This window comes from Tubulanus polymorphus, chromosome 11, assembly GCF_964204645.1.
Source record: "Tubulanus polymorphus chromosome 11, tnTubPoly1.2, whole genome shotgun sequence".
NCBI classification, from domain to species: Eukaryota; Metazoa; Nemertea; class Palaeonemertea; order Tubulaniformes; family Tubulanidae; genus Tubulanus; species Tubulanus polymorphus.
Window position 1 is genome coordinate 7,070,882 of NC_134035.1, and position 20,562 is coordinate 7,091,443.

Consider the following 20,562-nt stretch of genomic DNA (forward strand, 5'->3'; position numbering starts at 1 on the left):
AAATTAAAATCTTACTTTCAATGAGGTGTCTCAGCAGGGAAAAATGGCTCAAAGTGATGGTATAAATTAGAATAAAAATTTAGAAAGGTAACTCAAAAGACTTATTTCAAAAATTGAATGAAACGATTAAATCATTTCAATTCACTGCTGATCACTCAATTTAATCCCCGTAGAGCCCACGTTTCGAATTTTCTCGGAAAGTGTCAAATAAAAATGATGGATCACCGAGTCCTGCAAGTATTTCCTTTTTCATTGGTGAAAGTTTAGTCTACCGGAACTTCAGTGCAAATTACGGTTGCAGACCTGCTCTTAGACACCCTGACTTTGTGATTCATAGACTTCACATTTAAAAAGTAAAACTAGCGTCATAATGTGCAACATATTATAGTGATAAGCAATAGACGATCTTTAATTATAAAACATCGTAAATACAAACGTACCGGTAATTGAGTCGTAACCCGATAATTCATTGCCACCGCGGTAAAACGTGCGTAGGCCCTAATGACCACGCGTCAGGGATTGCATATTTGAAATTAAGCTTTTTTGTTCAGATTTGTTACACAATGGGCCCGTTATTTTCTTGTCACGTGATGATCACCCATCTTTCATCAATCGGTCATCCCTGTTTGTCTGTTCCATGTTATTTTTTTGTGATGATACTACGAACAAAACTATACCCACCCTTCTGAACCTACTAAAGCCATAATCACACGGAGTGGATTTGGCCCCATTCAAATTGGCCCACATCGGATCAAAATCTACTTCAGCCCATGCCTGATTTAGGGAGTGCGCTGACAACAAACCAATCATTCGATACTATGAAAACAAAGCAGTGACTAAGTGATCGAGTTACTTTTGAAACCAGGATAGCGTTCAACAATCACACGTTATGAATTGACCTGTGTCTAAATTTGGCGCAGGCCTGGTCCGATATTTTTGTCGAGCTAGAAGTGCTCGTGTGATCACGGACTTATAAATCTGATTTCAGTGTCTTTGTCAGCATACTTCGTAGTAGGTAGCCTGCATATCTTGTACGGCACATGTTATACTTATTTATATTTATGTATGGATATCATGTTATAAATTGTTTCAATTTCTTTGAAAAATAAAGATTATTATATTATATTGTATTATATTATATTAGATTTTTCCAAACTTGACTCAGTGCACAGATGTACGCATTATACAATTCCTCATGAGAAGGGCATATCAAATTGGACGTAAATTATTTCCTGTTTTAGAATGTAATGGGCCTATGTTCTTTCAAATAGCCTATAGGGCCTATGAGTAAGGAAAAAATCGGTGAAAATTTTAGAACTGTTAAGATTAATTGGTTGTAACTTTTAAAACTAAGACGATTTCATCAACTAAACAACGATTCTATTTACAATAATATTCCGTATGCGTTAACACCTTGCTTGAGAAGGCTTACCCATTCTTTCATTTGTATTTCATGTTACACATGCGTAGATCGGGTAGAATATCTTCGGTAACCCGCCAAAAGACCCGTTTCTTTCTAAACAATCATTAATTTTGAAGACCATCGACAAGTAACAAAATTGATGATGTTTAATGATTTAACCCCTTTATGATATAACATGCAAAGGTTCCAGCTAGAATTGTCAATAGCAAGCGGAACGAATTCAACACTAAGATTTCGATTCAGAAAAATACGAACCTCTTCAAGTTATCAGTACTTTCACATCTCAAAATCCCTTGAAATACTTGAAGCGCTGCTGTTATCATCTCATCTGAAATATCATCTCATCTCACATTTAGATTAAAGATGATCATTTTTAGCCCACTTGGGACTTTAGTCCCTGCGGGCTATTGCGTTCACTTTTCGTCCGTTGTCCGTCCGTCCGTAGACGGAATCCAGTTATTTTGGTAATTTTTGAAGACGCTTCAATGTAATGTCTTGATATTTGTGTTACACATGTATTTACCCTAGACACATGTTCAGCCCAAAAAACTGGCCCTGTCAGAGTGAAGATGGCCGAATGGCAGCCATTAGCTTCCTACTGGTTTGCCATTTCTCATTGCAATTTGTGATGGGTATTCTTAGGAAAGGGATGTTTTATACCTGAGACAGGTATTTTTGATCAGCCAATTATGACGCAATTGGCGGCCATCTTGGTGTCATCAGCACTCATTCGTAGGTAGGAAAAAGTTTTTCCACATTATATTGATACCTAAGCATATTTTGTAACCACAATCAATTGCAAAGTTGTGGCTCATGACATCGTCTATGATTGTCGTGGGTTTTAAGGACATTAGTTATTCTATATAGTCACCAGGGGGCGTTGAATAGTAGAATAACTTAGTATTTCCTTTAGTTATTAGATTGGTACCTCGGCATATTTTGTTATCTTGATCAATTGCAAAATTGTAGTTCATGACATTTTCTATGATTGTGGTGAGTTTCAAGGTCATTGGGTTTTGTATATGGTCATCGGGGGCGTTGATTAGTAGAATTATTTAGTATTACCATATTAAATTGGTAACGAGGCATATTTTGTTATCACAATCAATTACAAAATCGTAGTATGATTGTTCTATGATTGTGGTGATTTTCAAGGTCATTGGTTTTCAAATACAGCCGCACAGTAAAAATGGTCATTAACAAACTGTTTCCAAATTTTCACTATTTTGACGCGACCTTAACATTTCAAATGCATTCGTCTGATTAGAAAATGATAATTCGCAAATGGTCAACTACCATGTATTTAGCAAAATCATAAGTAATGGGAAAGTTAAGAGCAAATTTCCGATCTGATTCTGAGCCATTCAGGCTATAAACATTTAGGATATAAATACAAATATAATATATTCATTAAACTACCAGAGTATTCACACACACGCACGCACGCACGCACTCACGCACCCACGCACCCACACACTCACACACACACCCACACACACACACACTCACACACACACATACACACACATACATACATACACACATACACACACACACAAACACACACATACATACATACTTGATTTCGTTTCGGGTATTATTTCTACGCATTTTAATTTTGTGTTTAATTTTTTTAATTTCGATGTGGGTTTGTGGACAGTTGTGCCGGTGTCCTTTTGACTGATTTCTGGCGGGAAACGGTGCATGCTTGGCTCGAATTGTTAGCGTCGCGCTACGGGACATGTCAAGGTCGTGTGGAGACCCGATAAGAAAAGGTTGGAGTGTATGGTAAGTCTTCTAGTTCATGTTATATTTTACAACCTTGTTGGTAATTTCGAAGCTGATATACTTCGCAAGTGAATGGTAAATCGGCAGTCGTCACGGCGGTACTTGCTTTAACAATACTGCTGCGCTCAGGCAGCAAATCATAATTCTGTAAATCGGTATATATAGTAGAGCGATGTCTAGGGTTTTTAGATGACCTACTGGGTGCGATAATTACTTACAACGAGTTTATACAAGGGAGTATTGTAATGGAGTTTTTAAAGCTCCCAGTGTGTACATAAATGAATAGCTAATATCCTACGAACAAAGCGTCACATTGGTTTGAGCAATAATGTTTCGATTCATTGTGTCAACACATTTTCATTTTTTCCTGTTTCGTCACTTTTAATCATTTCAGTCACCATGGGAATGTTTAAATTAATCGGCTATTTGGTGGTTCTACTGATATGTTTTGTAATCGGGTCTGTTATATATATGGCAACTGTAGGACCTCTACGCGTACCGGCAGTTCCTGCGATCAAAACAGGATATTGGGGACGAGACAGAACCAAGCCAAAGCTTGACGACGAAAAAATTACGCAAATCAAAATTACGTTTTCCGATGATCGATTGAACGATTTGAAATCACGTCTAGCGCAGACGTATTTCTTCGAAAGCTTGGAGAATAACAATTTTAACTATGGTTTTCGCAACGAGAAATTGCGTGAAGTCGTTAAATATTGGAACGAAATATTCGACTGGAGAAAACAAGAAAAAATGTTGAACAGTTACAATCACTTTAAAACGCAAATAGAAGGAATTTCCGTTCACTTTGTGCACATTAAATCAAAACCAAAAGCAGGTGTGTAATCTTTCAAATTTCAATAATGATACTCAAACTTATTATTTTTATCTCCAGCCATATCTGAATGCGAATTGTGTTGAATATAACGATAATGCTTGAACTTCGTAAGAACCTGATAACGATGTTTAGTTTAGTACGATTTTGAAACCAGCTTCTAGTTTTATAGACTGGCTATCACAATTGATTTAACCTTGAATTATGACGACTAACTACCATGGTAACAGCGTGGCTGAAGGTTCGGAGAAAAATCTGATCGCTTTAAGTGTTGCATTAATTCTATATGATTTTAGGACAGACCGCAATTCCTTTGATGATGGTTCACGGCTGGCCAGGGTCATTTTATGAATTCTACAAAACCATACCCTTACTACTGACACAGGCTAATGAGAGCACAGATTATGTTTTTGATATCGTTCTTCCATCCATTCCGGGTTACGGCTATTCAGAGGCCCCGCATCAAAAAGGTGTGTACCACTTTGATTCCGTTCATTTTCCCCAAACCAGTGCTAGGTGTGTTTAAATTCAATCAATGGTTTTGCAGGTTTTGATGCTAGTGATGCAGCCCGCGTCTTACAGAACCTGATGAAAAGATTAGGTTACGAACGTTTCTATATTCAAGGTGGTGATTGGGGTAGTATTATCGTCACAAATATGGCCGCTATGTACCCTGAGTAAATATTTGCTCTTTTAGATATCTTTGGGGTCGGTTCTATTAGAAATAGAATGACTTGCCTTTACGTTTGTTAAACTGTATTAGTAGGCCTAACGCCCGCTGGGTTTTTCATAGCGAATAGTTGTTCAATTGTATGGATAGATGGCGCTTGGGTTCGGTTGACGTTTCTTAGATGTGCATGTGTGCATGTGTGCGCGTGTGGTGTGTATTTCACTTCGTCGCTGTAGCCAAAAGCATTTCCTGTTTGAGTTCAACTATTAAACTCTATGCAAGAAATTGAATAACAATGAAAAGTTTCTATTACTAAAATTAAAATTAAACCTTAAATGATGATAGTATTTCTCCATTACTGTATCTTGACCTTGTGGAGACACTGCACTGATTCAATTCTGCAAATATAGGGTGGGGCTACCGACTTCGATTATTGGGACAAATCAATTCAATGAATATAAATTGCTTCCAAGTCTAAACAATTAACGAAGAAAACCCGTTATCAAAAAACAATTATTTTGAGATTTTAGCTTGATGTTTGCGGGTACGTGATAGCTAACAGTCTGAAGTTGATTTCTTTCAAGGACTTGGCTTGCTAGGCCCGGGCATTTTGTCCATGGGGGACCCTGATTTTAAAAAGCATGAGGGCTTAGCCGTTAAACTGACAAGAGGAGTCCTCATTTGACTTCTGACTTTTATAAACCTTAAAACTACTCATAAGATGATGTATATATAATTTGATATATCATGAGACATTTCGCAAAATGCAGTGGTTTATCTTTAAAGAATAAAAAAGATGGGGGCCGCCTAAAATGTAGAAAATACATACTGGCATGCTGGCATTCCCTTAAAATCCGATCTACGATGATTCTTAGTCTTTTTCAGTTCGGTGAAAGGAATTCATACAAATATGCACGGTGGTGCCTTTTCGACAGCTTCTGTTGTCAGACAAGTGATCACATGGCTTTTCCCCTCGCTCGTACTTGGGCCTGAAGAACCAGCGTATAGCAGCATCTTTTCACGTTTGCCAGAAATGGGTTACGCCATTATTCAAGCCACAAAACCAGATACAGTCGGTGAGAAGTTAATCAGGCTTAACTCGTATTCTCTATGGTCTTATCAATGTAACGAGGAAAAATTGCTCGGCGCGGCAAATACTTTCTAAAAAATGGCTACCATTATACGTCTCGATTGTCTGGTTTGATTCATTAAACGCAATTAACTTACTCATTTACAAACGAATTAGATATTGTAACGACGAAGTTTGGGAGGTATCGTTGGAAGAGTTTTATTTTATCTTGTCAAAAGATTTTTTATCACTTAAGGCGCTGCGTTAGTTGACTCACCGGCTGGTCTGGCCGCGTACATCCTCGAAAAGTTTTCTTCGTGGACTAATATGGACAATCGTGATCATGAAGACGGTCGTGTTACACAAAAGTTTACCATGGACGAACTGCTGACAAATATTATGATTTATTGGACTAGCGGAAACATCACTCCTTCACTTCGCTTCTACAAAGAATACATTCTATCATTAACTGGGGACAGCGCTGGGTCGACCGTCAAAGACTGGTTGCAGTGAGTAATTTTAGTATCATTTACTTGTTTTTGATATCACAATGAATGCTCCATGTATATACATGTCATACCGGTTCAATTTTGATTGGAAATTGTATCTAAAAAATGTGCCGATATTTTCTGTCTTGATTTCGGTGTGTTTGTTTTCCCAGTGTACCGGTTACCGTACCCGCTGCTTTCGCCTCATTTCCGAATGAATTCATACACACTCCAATCTACGTTACGAAGCTCAAGTTTATCAATTTGATTCAGGTATGTTTTCAAAGTCTACATTGCGACCTATACGATTCAGAGCTAAGAATCATGTTATTAACTGAATATTAAGGGAAAAAGATCCGACCTTTATGGTTTTGGGTTACAGGTCAGCTACATGCCAAGGGGTGGACATTTTGCTGCTTTCGAAGAACCGAAATTGGTTGCTGACGATGTTAGAAAGTTCATAATGAGCGTCGAGACAGAAGCGAAGAAGAGAACAACCAATCAGAAAAAAGAATTATAAGCACATATCATCGAACCTTCGTATTTGTGCCTTGATAATCAAAATAAGCTCACAGGACTATCAAATTTTAAAGTGACTTTTATCTATATAAATTAAATCCGCATTTTTGGTCACCGTGACCAATCATACGCTATCTGCAGAGTTAGTTTATATGAATTCATCATCAACGGCGGAATTTATGTACCGTACAAATGCACAACGTTCACGTTCATGTTTTGTCAGAGACTGTTGTTGCGGTTGTCGTAATTTCAAGATTTCAACGACTGTTTACCTACTTTGAGAGTGCAAATATATACGTCAGTGATATGGTATATATGATATTTAGATTGTACCAGTTGATTAGAAATTTGATATTCGCTTTATGATATATGTATTACTGTGATCTCGAATCGACGTCATAATCGTGTCGACCATAAATAAACGAATTCCATAGTTGAAGATTTTATATAGAATTGCGTACGATACATAATGAAAGATGAATCTTTATTACTGATGATCTTTTGCCCGTGGCTATTTTACATTTAAAACATTTTTTTTCGAATATTCAGAATAAAACATAAACACCGTTATTCGAAAGCGTATATCTGTATTTCATATTGTTTCGGATGTGGATCCAGCTGCGCGGATAGTTCATACGCTTGGCAACTCTCATGATTGTAGTCATGCTTTTTCCAAACGACACGCCCTCGTTAACTTAAGCGTGTAGTAGATAATCTATCATTCAGAGATAAACGCGAACTCCCTTCTTGATCTATTGTTGTCAAAAAATCGATTCTGAGCCCTGTCGTGAATGCATAGTTCTAACTCACTGTGTTTCTACGGAGGTATGTACAAAATGTACAACTTATATGTTGACGGTTAAACATTAACTGATTCCCTTAGCGTTCGAATTGGTTATTGCATTAACTTCCCCCGTTGTTCATTAGTGCGTTGTGTTTGTATGAAGTTTATTTGTATATAAACGTAAAACGTCGATGCCGTAGTTCTGTTCCAACGCGTCTATGCAGCGGCTGATACGTTGTCGCCATAGAAACTGCATTACCGTCCGTCGCGACAGTCGTATTGAGATCCAGTGTTGTTTCGGGTAAAGCACAGTGATCGTTACGATGGTTGTACGATGAGTCTTGTTTGGACATAGCTGCAGGTGAGATAAACTTAATCTTTTATATTCGCATATTAGGACCATTAGGTGTAGGGCCGAGTTAATTTTTGCAGTAGATTTAAATGCACAGACGTTTTAATCGATAACCCCAATCGTTTTCATCCAATGGGGAAAAAGCATTAACAGTAAACAATCAAAAACCCTACGTTTCGGTATGTTACTATTTCTAGCTGTCGAGCGCAGGATTTGTCGTGGAGATCAAATTCACTGCAACATGCGATACCTTCGTATCAAGACGAAAAGTAAAGTTCAAGTGTAAAGGCATACTCGTTTTGCAAAGAAATCCGGTCCCATCAAGACGCATAATCACTTTGTGGTTCGACACCCCTAAAATTGACAGTCTTCAAACATACGTGAGGCCGAGACTAAAGAATCGGAATCCTTTTAACTAGACCGATTCTTTCTAATGAGTCTCCTCGGATCATAAAAAAATCCCAAAACAATACATACTTTATTGAATCTTTTAATATGACTGCTATACACATGTATCTATATACATATATGCGCACTACGTGCATATACAACACTCGTGTTTATCCTGTGTTTGCCCAGCATCTAACGGCCTAGCAGGCCCAATAAAGTGAATCACGTTTTAACGAATATATCAGTTTTTCTATGAATAAATTCAGCTCTGTATGCAACGAATATCTAGTTAATGTAGCCTTCATAGCATCTAACGTAAATCTATAGCTTCATCTGAATTCGCATATTTCAAACCAGTTTCCTACAACAATAGTAGCCAAACAAGGTGTGGTCTATGGTTTGTGAATCATAATCATTTAACGGGTAGCACTCTGCCTGACTGAGAGCGATGCAATGGCAACATCAGGTGAATCATATTTCACTTATCTCATCGATTTTAAGCTTATTTTGGAAGAGCACTGCATTATTTCTATAAAATGAATGCGAAACTAACGTGCATTGCTATATACTGTAGTATATTTCCACGTACGTTTGTCGGTTTGTAATATATATTCATATATACTCAATATGCAAACTACGCAAACCCCGACCTAAAATTGAATATTGAGTTTTAGGCATCTGTCACCAACCAGTTTTTAAAACCGACCAAGCACGCAGTAATGGCAGCCTGGTACCCGTGCGACACTCGTATGTTTAATGAAATTATGCGGCACAGTGCTAGATCATAGCCTAGTACGTATAACATGAAGGTGTAAACATACTAGCAGGGATCGGTTGGAATGAATAATTCTTAAGCTGCGATGTGTCGTATGGAATAACGATAGTATCGAATGTGATTATTCAAAGCATTACGTTAAAAACAAGAGGTTCGTTTTAATAATAAAGTTAACTGTTTCAGTCTGATTTGAAAAATATTTTTGATCCTAATTATCGAATTTTAAATTCCGAACTGTGGAACTGGGCGGCGCCCTCAGCAGGTAAACAAAATCAGCGCAATGTTTCTCGAGTAAATTGATGGTTATATGCGTGGCGATTTAGCGATAACCGTAATAACCAATTATGATAATTTTTAGTGATTCAACTCACAACTCTAGCCCATCCAAAATGAACGTTATGGCTTCGATTTTCAAACGACAACTAAATGCTAGTATATGCGATTATTTTTTCAGTATCTATAGTGCGCAAATACGATTAGAATGGTGTCTAATCAGGGATTGGACATGTCAGATGATCAATTAGGACGTGGGGCCGCGGCACCGTACGGATATTCACCCGCCTCGAGGTCACTCATTTACCCGACCCCTCCATCGACGCATGGGCAGAGAATACAATGGCTGCCACCGCAAACGCACCCAGCTCAGCAACTATCCTATCCGCATCCAAAACATCAGCAGCAACAGCAAAAAGAACACTTCCATCCATCATTCACCGGCCAGATTAACTACGAGGTATATTCGAAACAAATTTATCAGGGATTCCGTTCTAAGAAAGTATTCGGTTGCGCAGTGTGTATGATTCTGTTCGGGTCTATTCATATATTGTCTGGTGCAATAATGGCGTTTTATATCGGTATGACGTCGGAAAGTTTTGGTGGTTACGGAATTTGGGGAGGAATATTTTTCCTGTCGACTGGTCTATTCGCCTTACTAACGTACTGGTGTAATAACACATGTACAGTTGGTTTTACGTTCGTTCTCGGAGTCATGTCCTCCGTAATTGCAGTCGTACAGTTCGTGTTAGCTATTCTGATGTGTTTGAAGTTCTACATGGCTATATTGGATGTGTTTACGTTATTTTCAACCATAGTCACGGCGATCGTTTTGTCGGTAAAATGTGCCAGTTGTAGGTTGGAATAATAATGCGTTATGTGCCTTCTATTCAAAACTAAGACTCTTCTGTACGAAAATAAATCATAAAATCAGGAACCGTTAATAGATTCTTTAATCGGTCACCTAAACGTGTACAAGTCTACCACGGTGTTACTTGAGAACTTGTTCCACACGACATATAGGCACACATTATATAGCAATAAACCATGTATGATTATTTGAATGGACGCTTAATGGAAACACTTGTCTAGCTCTGAAACTTGAAATGACCTCTAACGTTTAAAGTGATGAACGATTTGAGGTTACTCGTCGCGATCTTCGTCCAAACAGATGAATAATTACGTACATGTTGGGAAACACGTTTCGGAAAACACGTTTCCAACAGAGTACCGTTTTCCTACGTTTCCGTTTTCCTTTGACCCACAGTGTTCGACAAAAGAAAAAAAACAATCGTGCCAAGAACCGTGTCAATTGTTTGCGAAACCTCAGAATACTTTGCGCGTGTAACCTGTCGCAATTATGTAAAATATATAAGATTTAATGGCATCCATCGTATACATGTGCATATAAATGACTTCAGAAATGTCTTTGGTACCTACAACTTACATCCCAGATTTTCCTGGGCCCGGATTCATAGACTGAGCATCAAAGTTAACCCTAGGGGTAAATCCTCAATCTAGGTGACAACCACCATACAATGAGAAATCATGGTTATAACTGACGAACTTCAAAATATTCCCAGGGATTATTTTTCTTTATCATCTATAAAACCCAGCTCTATAATGAGAGGCGGTTCATTTGTATTTGCGGTGATCTTTTCAGAAAAGGTGTCCCCCTCCAACTCCCATCGAATTGGTTAATGGCCTGATGTTTTATGTATGGAATTCGTAGGTTCTGGTTCACAAATTGATAATGAAATGGAGATTCCCTGGATTTTCCTTTCTAAAAGTATAATCATGTCAAACATTTGGTTGGGTATGTTGGGCGAACACTATGAGCCAATCAGATTGCGATTAATTGAATTAGATAGATTCATAAATTGTACGTACATAATCAAAATCATACCACAGAGATCATACATAAGCAACATCGAAAAAAAGTATTATGTTCATATTTTAGTCATTGTGGCAGCTAACATGTTTCAAAGCTTCTTTTCACATTTATTACCAGAAATCGTCTCGTAGATCTTAGGATTAAGCTATATACCTGCGTAGCTTTTCGATGTTATATTCGACTTCAGCCGGGGGCAAAGTTCATTCTTTTCTGATTGTCATCGGACAATGTGGTATGCAGACTCGATAATTCTGTAATAGCGTAGCGCACAGGTTCCAGTTCCACAGTTCTGAGTTAAGATTTGACTCTGAGTTAACTCATTGGAAATAAATTATAAACTTTAACTCAGAGTTAACTCACAACTGTGGAACTGGGTCCTGATGTTTAATTGGGCAGCAGTGGTTACGAAACACATATCATAAGATGACGGATAAATCGATGTATTCCTTATGCAATACCGGTAGTTAGGAAGATGAAACAAAATATCACAATTGATGATATTCAGAGTTTATTGTCTGCATGCTGTGCTTTGGGATTTTTCTATTAATATAATCATATTATAAACCCCATATCAGAGAAATGATAATAATGATGAATACATACATGTTTAACAACCCGGTACGTATGTGTCGCTAATCAATGATATGCTTCGCTGTACTGTCCTGTAACGATGCCATACGCTGTTATAATGAATCTTCTTTGCAAAATCGTTTCTCTTTGTGGATGAAATAAAGGTTTCTCTGATGATGGGATTTAGATAAATCCTCGTATCTGTCAGATACTAGGCAAACTATCATTAATATGGGATTTTCGTTTATTTATATTACATAACAGCTTGGAGAAACGATGGTTAAATTATAGATGAAATGCTACTCAGTTGCTTGCTATATATACTTTTATACCTTCCTGTATATTATGACTATTATGATAATGATTATCATAATTATATATATCATTAAAATTACATTTATTTAACTGTAAACATTTCTCATAAGAATCTATTTGTTCACTTCATTTGCTCTTTTCTCTTTGTAATGTGTAGAGTAGCTAATCATGTTAGGATTCCATATCGTGAACCTTATCTATTAGCGAGGGTTCAAGTCTCTCCATCACTCGTTGACAGAATGTTCTTGAATATTTGTCAATAGCGACAATTACCGACGTCACTCCATAGGAACTAAGTAAACATAGCTTTTACTCTCGAAATTCCTTGTAGACGCATGTCAACGGGACGGTTTGGGGCCAGATTGCAATATTCAGCCGATAAACCACGAGCTAAGAGTCTATGGCCCTTGGGACTCTTAACAGCTGCAACTTTCGATAGATATAAGACGTGGTGACAGATCTAAGAGCGGGCCTAGGATCTAGGAACAGTCTCGTGTGTGGAATTAGAGGCTCGATTATTAGGCTAGAATTGAAATGCATGGTTTATACGTATTTCTTTTTCTCTAGAAAAGCATCCGTCCGGAGGCACCCCAAATATTTGCCAGAATGAATTCTTCTATAACGGATCATGAAGTCATTTAGTAATACATATCTTATCTTCCTGATTTAGAATTGAACCATTACACCGATCATTAGCTAATCTTCGACTAACTATAAAACGACACCGGAAAGTGATAGGCTATCGCTTTGACATTGCTGACATTAAATACTTGAAAATAGTTTTCTACCCGTGTGTTTCCGGAAGATCCAAGCAAAATCGAGCTCGGTCTCTTATAAAAGCTATGGCCTTTGAGAACAAGGTAAGACACTAAAATATTATGAACCAGGTTTCAGGGACGTGGTCCCACAAAAATTGCTTGGCTTCAATCGGAAATAAAAGGCATACATTGCTATTAATTTGTAGAAGTTGTGGATCAAAATTGGATTTTTCTTCGTTATGATCGTGAAGCCAATATTGTCTTATTCCGGTAGGTTATCGCACACGTACATTAAGTTATGAGTTACTTTACATTGTAAGCAAGGTCAACTCAATCAACATGCAATGTCGTTTTGACCCGTTAAACTTGTCATTTCAATATTATTTCCAATGGTGTATAGTAAGGCCCATCAAATATTTCCTGACAATAACATTTTTCTAAATGAAAAATAAATTGCCAGCAAAATGTTTCCTACTAAAACTATCTATCATGTTGTGATCCAGCAATCCGGCATGTTTCTATTTCATTCTAAGAAGAGGGGTTGGTAACAAAATGTAAAAAATGATTGGAGCTACTTCACACAATGGAGAACAGACGGCCACGCACGACGTGCGCGTTCCCCGTGTTTCTTAGAGCACGGGGAATATTTAGGTGTAAAAAGGTTTTTTGACGCCTTATAAAACGTTACCATTATGAAACCTAAACAATGTTAACCATTCAGCGTCATTTTACAAACGACAACCCTAAATCGATGTGCAAAACGTCACAGGTCTATGTGTACACATACAAGCTATTTGGCAAAATATTATTGACAGAGATGTAGAATGGCTTCCTGTGATTATATAATGACTTATATTTGAACGTCGAATATTATATTGCATTGGATATCATTACAAGACGTATTGTAATAGTAAAGGATGTATGATTATATCAGAAGCGGCAGGCATGAATAGAAATGATAAGTAAATCGGATTATTCGGTTAAATGGCGGATGTATACACGATACGGAAGTCCGATATAAAAGTCATGGGGATGCTGGTGGAATGACGAAGCTATCTATGATGTGTGTAGGGCCGGCAGGAATTTCATCAGCGGCTACAAGTGGTCAATATGAAAATGTGTAAACATATAATTTCAAAATTCAAATGTTTTAGAAAATATGTTCGATATTAGGGGTATGCAGGTTTCATGAGATTAGCAATTTATGATAGCATAGCTGTTATATACGGCTCCGCGTCCTCTGATGGCATGTGTGTAGGTGAAAATACAATTCAATTCTTTATTGATCCTTATTACATTGAAATTCTGGGATAAAATTCCCAAATTCAATAAATACAAATTTTAAAACAAGAAAATAAAACGTACAAGACACACGGGTAATTCATACAGAATAACATAAACAAGTTATTTTAAATGACAATGTCTACTTCAACCCAGACTCACGACTAGGATATCGAGTGGCAGCCAAACCCGTGGCCCGAAGACCGGGCCGGCTGGCTAGGCCACACGATATGCTCGAAGTCATGAGGAAGCAGACATCAGAATGCTCTTTCCTCAACCATGGAGGCAATGAGAAAGCAGACCAGCTTACAGGCAAAAAAAGTGAATGAAGTTGGTAGCAAGTTATCAATTATTGACAAAAAAATTAAACCACTAGAGTCGAAGACCTGTATCATCTACCCAATCGCCAAATCTCATAATTCCCCAAATTTGTTAAAACTTCGAATTTCAAATTTGCAATTCCACATTAGCTTATCCGCGAAATTCTACATTTTTTTCGCAGGCGTCAAATAATTCATTAAAATTAATTTTCTTGTTGATCCTCTCTGTCTCTAATTCCCTCCCTCTCTCCCTTTCTCCCCCTCTCCCTCTCTTCCTCTCTCCCTCCACATGACCTTAAAATGATATGGATACCTCAAACTTTATTTTCATTTTAATGACAACACTATTATACAAACAAAACTACACAAAAGAATACAAGAGGGTACGATTATACATAAGTATGATCATGGACGCATAGACTAGGGTTAAAATTTAGTCTATATGTCCATGGTAAACCTCATTTTTTTGTAAACACGATTTATTGGGCGAACTTTTATTTACAACCACTGGAGAGCCACCGCATATCTTTTATCGGAGATATGAAATAAAGTCAAAGTAGAGGCATAGTGGAGAACATAAATGGCGGAGACTGCCTCAATTAATAGACATGTCGAAACTGCACCAAGAGCTGCACCAAGTGAAACCGGTTAAATGCTATGTGTTTATTTTATCTCAAAATAGGGATTTTCCCTATCGACATTTGATTGGTAGATTTTTTATGATGCTGTGTCCTTTACAAAGCCACCACACCTGCTGGAAACAGGAAAGAGGTTTTCATTTTGAAATTGAAAATCGAAGTGCGGTCCGGAAGTTGTGGTAGTCGCAAAATTTCCAAAATGTTTTTGATTAAAAAATCTCGCCTCTAGTTCATGTAAACAATCATCCAACCAGACTTAACCGACAAACGAATTGTTAGGATTAGATTCCAGCGGGGGTTCCAGGGGCCTAATTTGAGATATTGTCTTCCGAGTAGATGGCCTAGGGCCCGATGGCCTGGAGACGGGTAGTTGGTCCTGACTCAACGAAATTTGAAATTTTAGCTGCTCTCAGACGCTATACCAGCAATTATAAAAAGCCTTAAACCTCGAGTGCCGGTGGAGCACCGATTCACTACCAGTTAGCTATCACTGTGTGACAAGTATCGGAGAGACAAGTATCGGAGAGTGTAAAGTCACATGCAGAGATGTTGTTGGGGAAATCTTTAGTACCGCTCAAGTGGTACCCACGGTAGGCTGGATCCACCAAACTTTGTGGGGTTGTTCTTTGAGGTCTGAAGATCATATTGATCAGTAGAGTTTTCTTACGAAAATCCTCTTGTAATTCTGCTGATTATTATATTTCTTTTCCCCTTTCCAGCCAGAAAAATTTCACAAAATTTATCTTCTCTCAGATTCGACTACTAATCGGCAAAAAGTGCTCTAATCAATGTAGTGATATTTATAGCACTCTGAATGCATGGGCTAGAATTTCATAAAAATAAAAATTCGTTGAATTAATCTCACGACGAAAATACAGAGACCTAACTAGATAATGGATTCACCATTCGTTAATTTCTAATCCTTAAATTCCTAATTTTACACGACGACCTTGAGGATGGTCTCTGTTTAAGTCAAAAAGAGGATTGCTCCGAGAATAACCAAATCAGGGAAATCCAAATCAGCTCCGTTTACTAAAAGCTACTAAACGCATTCAACAATTAAGTGGGAGCATTCTCAAAACCAAGATGAGAATTCTTTGAATGTAGCGACGAAAATTTCGGTACCGACTAAAGTAGATTGGTCGTCCTGCAAACTCTACCCGACACGAAAATGAATGCCGATCCAGATACGTCATTTAAACTCGCCCGCGCAACAGTGAAAAACTGTCACTTTTATACCAAGATGGATTTCGATCAAATCTAAGAACTATATTTGAACTAACAAGTCAGAAAACCCGTTATCGCTGCTTTGCAGCTATATTTTATATGTTTTGGTCGTTTTCCACACGTAAAGAATAGTCCGAAAGTTTATTTTTGTTTTCTCAACACAAAGCACATTATATTTCCCAAACGCATTATCCGATGAGGATGGGTTTTCTCCGTCAAGGGGGTGCAGTTGGTACTTCACAGCTGGCGCTGAATTTGCATTTAAATAGAAGGTTTACACGGGAGCAGTTTTGTGTTCATATACTGTAAACAGTTCTTACATTTACGAATGTCTGCTTTTTGTCATAAGATGCAGATTTACCCGGTTATTTACTTGATTGGTAGATTTCGTTTGATTTGTTTTGTATGATCGGCTGTCTGTAACCTATTAATGTATTAGTGTAGTGTAGTCAATGGAACGCGACTTTCATAGTATTTAGTTTCATATTCAACTTATTACCAGGCTGTGAACCATTTAGTTAAATCCCTGTATATAGGTTTATTTTGTGGAATGCTCTTCACGGTCCTGTTATCATTTTCATGAACACCAAATGTGTATATAAGTAGCTTCGTGAGCTGGTGGAGGGAGAGAAGACTGGTCGAAACACACCGGACCGGACGCTGAAGGAAAACTTCGTGCGACGAACTGCACGCCGAGAAATCAGAACAGACAGTCCGCTGATAGATCAGAAAACCTTGTGCGACGGATAGCACGCTGATAGACCGAGAAACCTTGTGCGACGGACATCACGCTGATTGACCACTGAAACCTCCTGCAATGAACGGCACCTCAAATCATGTTAAGCCCATATATCAATTGTACATAAGTTAAGTTTACCTGTTTATGTAATGATTTGTATTAACTTACATAAGACTGTTCGTTGCGTTTGATTGATCGTGGAAAAATGTAACTCTGTCGAATTTACAGAATTCTTTGCTTATATCGAAATTTATATACATAATTGGAAATTTCGGTTCCAGTTCATTAAAATAATCTTCCAACCAGCCAGAACCAGCAATCGACTTACTGGGGTTAGTTATGTTGGCTGCCTAATTGAATAAATCCAGATTTCGGAAATAACTATACTACAAGGTTGAAGATGATTTTGTTTTTTTTTATTTTTGGTCATTTTCGACTGTCGATTTCAACTGAGGAATAGGCCCCAAATTGTAGTCAGTTTCGAGCGTCGCCAGTTCACCTCCTCCGTGCTTTAGTAAGCCAAATAACCCCTTATTAACGACCAGATTATTACGTTACAAAATCACAATTATCTTTACAGCAGCAAATAATTTGGGTATATTTGCATTTTGTATATTTTGCTGGCAATTTTTCTTCGTAGAGGGAAATATTTTGATGGTCCTGTCAGTCAAATGATATCTTCTTATAGATAACATTTGCCGAAAAAACTGGGTGCAGTATGGTCGGTCGTGCTACTGGTTTCAACGATCAAATGAAGCGTGGTTCGATGCTAGAGCCACTTGTTGGTCAGAAGGTGCCACGATGTTAGTAATCGACGATAGACACGAATTCGCATTTATAGACAGACATCTTGAAATTGCAGGCGATCTTAACACCTACTGGCTGGGCGCATCGCGTTATCGACTGTGGCCGGATGACGCCAATCAGTTTTGTAAGTTTATTAATCAAGAAATTAGAAAAAAAGAAATGACCCTCTAATTTGTAGGCTATTTATGTAACCTGTATTACTTCATATCAAAGTTGCATTGTCTTCGTTTCGATTATTTCATTTTAAACTGATATAACGTTAAATACCCACTTCAAGCGTAGTTCATTTTCTTTCTGTGAATGACACACTCCGTGGCTGACGACATATCCTAACCGTAGTACGCACTAAAGTTCGAGTAATCTGTGATATCATCTATCAGGGAGTACTCGCTGGATCTGACTCATTCTCATAATATTCACACTTCTACGGATCAGCATTTTATTGGAATAATCTTATCGTGCTTTTCAATTTTATAATAAAGTCTTTAAAGTTATTTTAACGTCAATCTTACGGAAAAAAATTAATTAATTCCATTGGTCACCTCGTAAATGTCATATAGATTCCGGCGTGCGTATGTGTTACCGCTGCCGCATAATTATGCTATCTATGGCTAATAGTTCACCTAGGATCATGGAATTTTATGCAGAGTAGGGCGGGCAAATTTGGTTGAACTTATTAGGTCGCTGTAGTGTAGGGTCGGTTTTGGAAAAGGACCTTAGCGCGATAGAGCCTTCATTTCTCGAGAATATTTTTCAAGTTGGTTCACAGATAGGAACTAGTCCGAGGATATCCCTTTTTAAATACATCTTGGTGTAGTTAGAATTGTGGCCACCAGTGGCCGCATTGTAAAACGAGCCTTCATTTCTCAAATAATAGCTACACTACCTCCCCCCACGTGTTTTTATTTGCTGCACATAGCGTTACCCGATTGCTGTCGATGTAACGATTTAGTTAAGTTGTATATGTTTTGCGCTGAATCCTATGATATCCTGCAGGCATCCAGGAAAACGTGCTATACTGAAGGACCTTCCAAATTGCAGGGGATTTAGTCCTACGACTTGTAGATTGCAGTGAACTATATTTTGGTAAATTTAGAAAGAGTCTTATTTATTTATTTATTTCAGAGATAAATTGCAACAAAGTGTACAATATAAAAGATAACACATTATGTTGTAGTATAAAACTGGGGTTTCAGAAAAAGCATAGCAAGACTTGTATAAACTGAAGCCCCAGAAAAGGAATGCTAAATATATACCAAAAGTATATATTTCCTTTCAACGAATCCGGTATTTGGAGTGATAATCAAAGAGTCCAGTTTTATTTATTAATCGGGTTGTAGGGTCCACGATGTTACACATCGTATCTAATGATATTCTGTAACTCCGAGCGAGAAATTTTTTAGGCCGGATCAATGAATGACACAAGTAGCAGAAGCACGTTTACTAAGAGTCTACGATTATACGATCGGTGCTGTCTAAAAGTTAAGGGGCAATTGTTTTCAATGAGTGAATCTTTTGTAATAGATGCTCAAATTTACCAGGCGGAGCTTCATCAATTAGCAGGGTTCGTAGTACGTATCATATTTGAATGTTTGTGTTTTATATTTGGATGTCAGTATCTCGGAGAATGAGGGATTCGGTTTGGAGGACCCTACCACACGGTGGCCAATTCCATCTGGCTACATTGACTAGACTAGACTAAATGAATTCAAACATGACATTACGACATCCCATATACTATTTTATAAAAGAAAGAAATTGTAAGATGTTGAGTAGGCAATTTTATTATGCTCTCAAAGTTGGTCGGTAAAATGATATATTTTCTTTACTATTTAGTTTGGTTTTGGGACGACAGTCGCTCGGTGACTACTCTTGATTATTGGCTGTTTGAACCGACATCTATACGGCACAATTGTCTCGGCTTGCGGCGCACAGAATCGAGTGGTTTCTTTACCAGGCGCTGGTTACAACAAGACTGTTACCTTAAACAAAAATATATCTGCGAATACAACACTCTATGTAAGAACATTTTCAAGAGTAGCGTGGCGGTGAAACCTCGCTTGGCTAAGTTCACTAAAGCAATACCAAATGCTTTAAGGCAATCATATTTACAATCCTTCATGCATGCACTTGTATCTGGTCTAAATTAATTTCCTTTTTTAAATCTACTCTGGGAGACGTAAGACTGAGCTGTTGCACTGGACCCAGTTCCACAGTTCTGAGTTCCACAGAGAGTTAACTCAATGAAAAAGAATCGATGTTAACAATAACTCACAACTGTGGAACTGAGCCCTTGTCAATACAGGCTCGTTCGGATCTTCGGATCACGAGTGCTATTTGCAAAATAGCGGTCGTCGCTCGAATGCTTGAGGTTTCTTAGGACGAGTGTTCTGTTCTAGGTATAACACATCCATGCACTTTTATTCATTGGTAGATGTTATGTTCAAGTTATCGGCATCGCATCCAATAGCTTCACTGTCGTGCGATGGAAACAAAGTATTGAGACTTAAAACCTGGAAAGTAGGACCTGATTGGGCCCGACAGCCGCACGTCAGCCGCGAATGGTGCCCATTTATCAGCGAAGGTCTGCTGGCTAATCATAACAAGCCATCAGCGGCTTACAGCAGAGCTGTGTCAGCCTGTAACG

At 38.0% G+C, this 20,562-nt stretch overlaps 2 protein-coding genes across 3 annotated transcripts; both read left to right on the forward strand.

Moving 5' to 3' along the window:
• The first annotated feature begins 2,366 nt into the window (after positions 1–2,366).
• LOC141912439 (epoxide hydrolase 1-like) lies at positions 2,367–7,355 on the forward strand. The gene is made up of 9 exons (XM_074803640.1): positions 2,367–2,416; positions 3,084–3,211; positions 3,606–4,049; positions 4,343–4,516; positions 4,594–4,723; positions 5,602–5,792; positions 6,042–6,294; positions 6,447–6,546; positions 6,656–7,355. The coding sequence occupies exons 3-9, from the start codon at positions 3,611–3,613 to the stop codon at positions 6,791–6,793; spliced, it is 1,425 nt and encodes a 474-aa protein (XP_074659741.1). The 5' UTR covers positions 2,367–2,416; positions 3,084–3,211; positions 3,606–3,610; the 3' UTR covers positions 6,794–7,355.
• Positions 7,356–7,906: 551 nt separating this feature from the next.
• Positions 7,907–12,237, forward strand: LOC141912441 (uncharacterized). Of its 2 annotated transcripts, none has more exons than XM_074803642.1 (2): positions 7,907–7,937; positions 9,548–12,237. In XM_074803642.1, exon 2 carries the CDS (start codon positions 9,575–9,577, stop codon positions 10,232–10,234), a length of 660 nt encoding a protein of 219 aa, XP_074659743.1. In that variant the 5' UTR covers positions 7,907–7,937; positions 9,548–9,574; the 3' UTR covers positions 10,235–12,237. The 2 variants fall into 2 exon arrangements, with proteins under 2 accessions (XP_074659743.1, XP_074659742.1); XM_074803641.1 differs by lacking the exon at positions 7,907–7,937 and adding an exon at positions 9,035–9,244.
• The last annotated feature ends 8,325 nt before the right edge of the window (positions 12,238–20,562 follow it).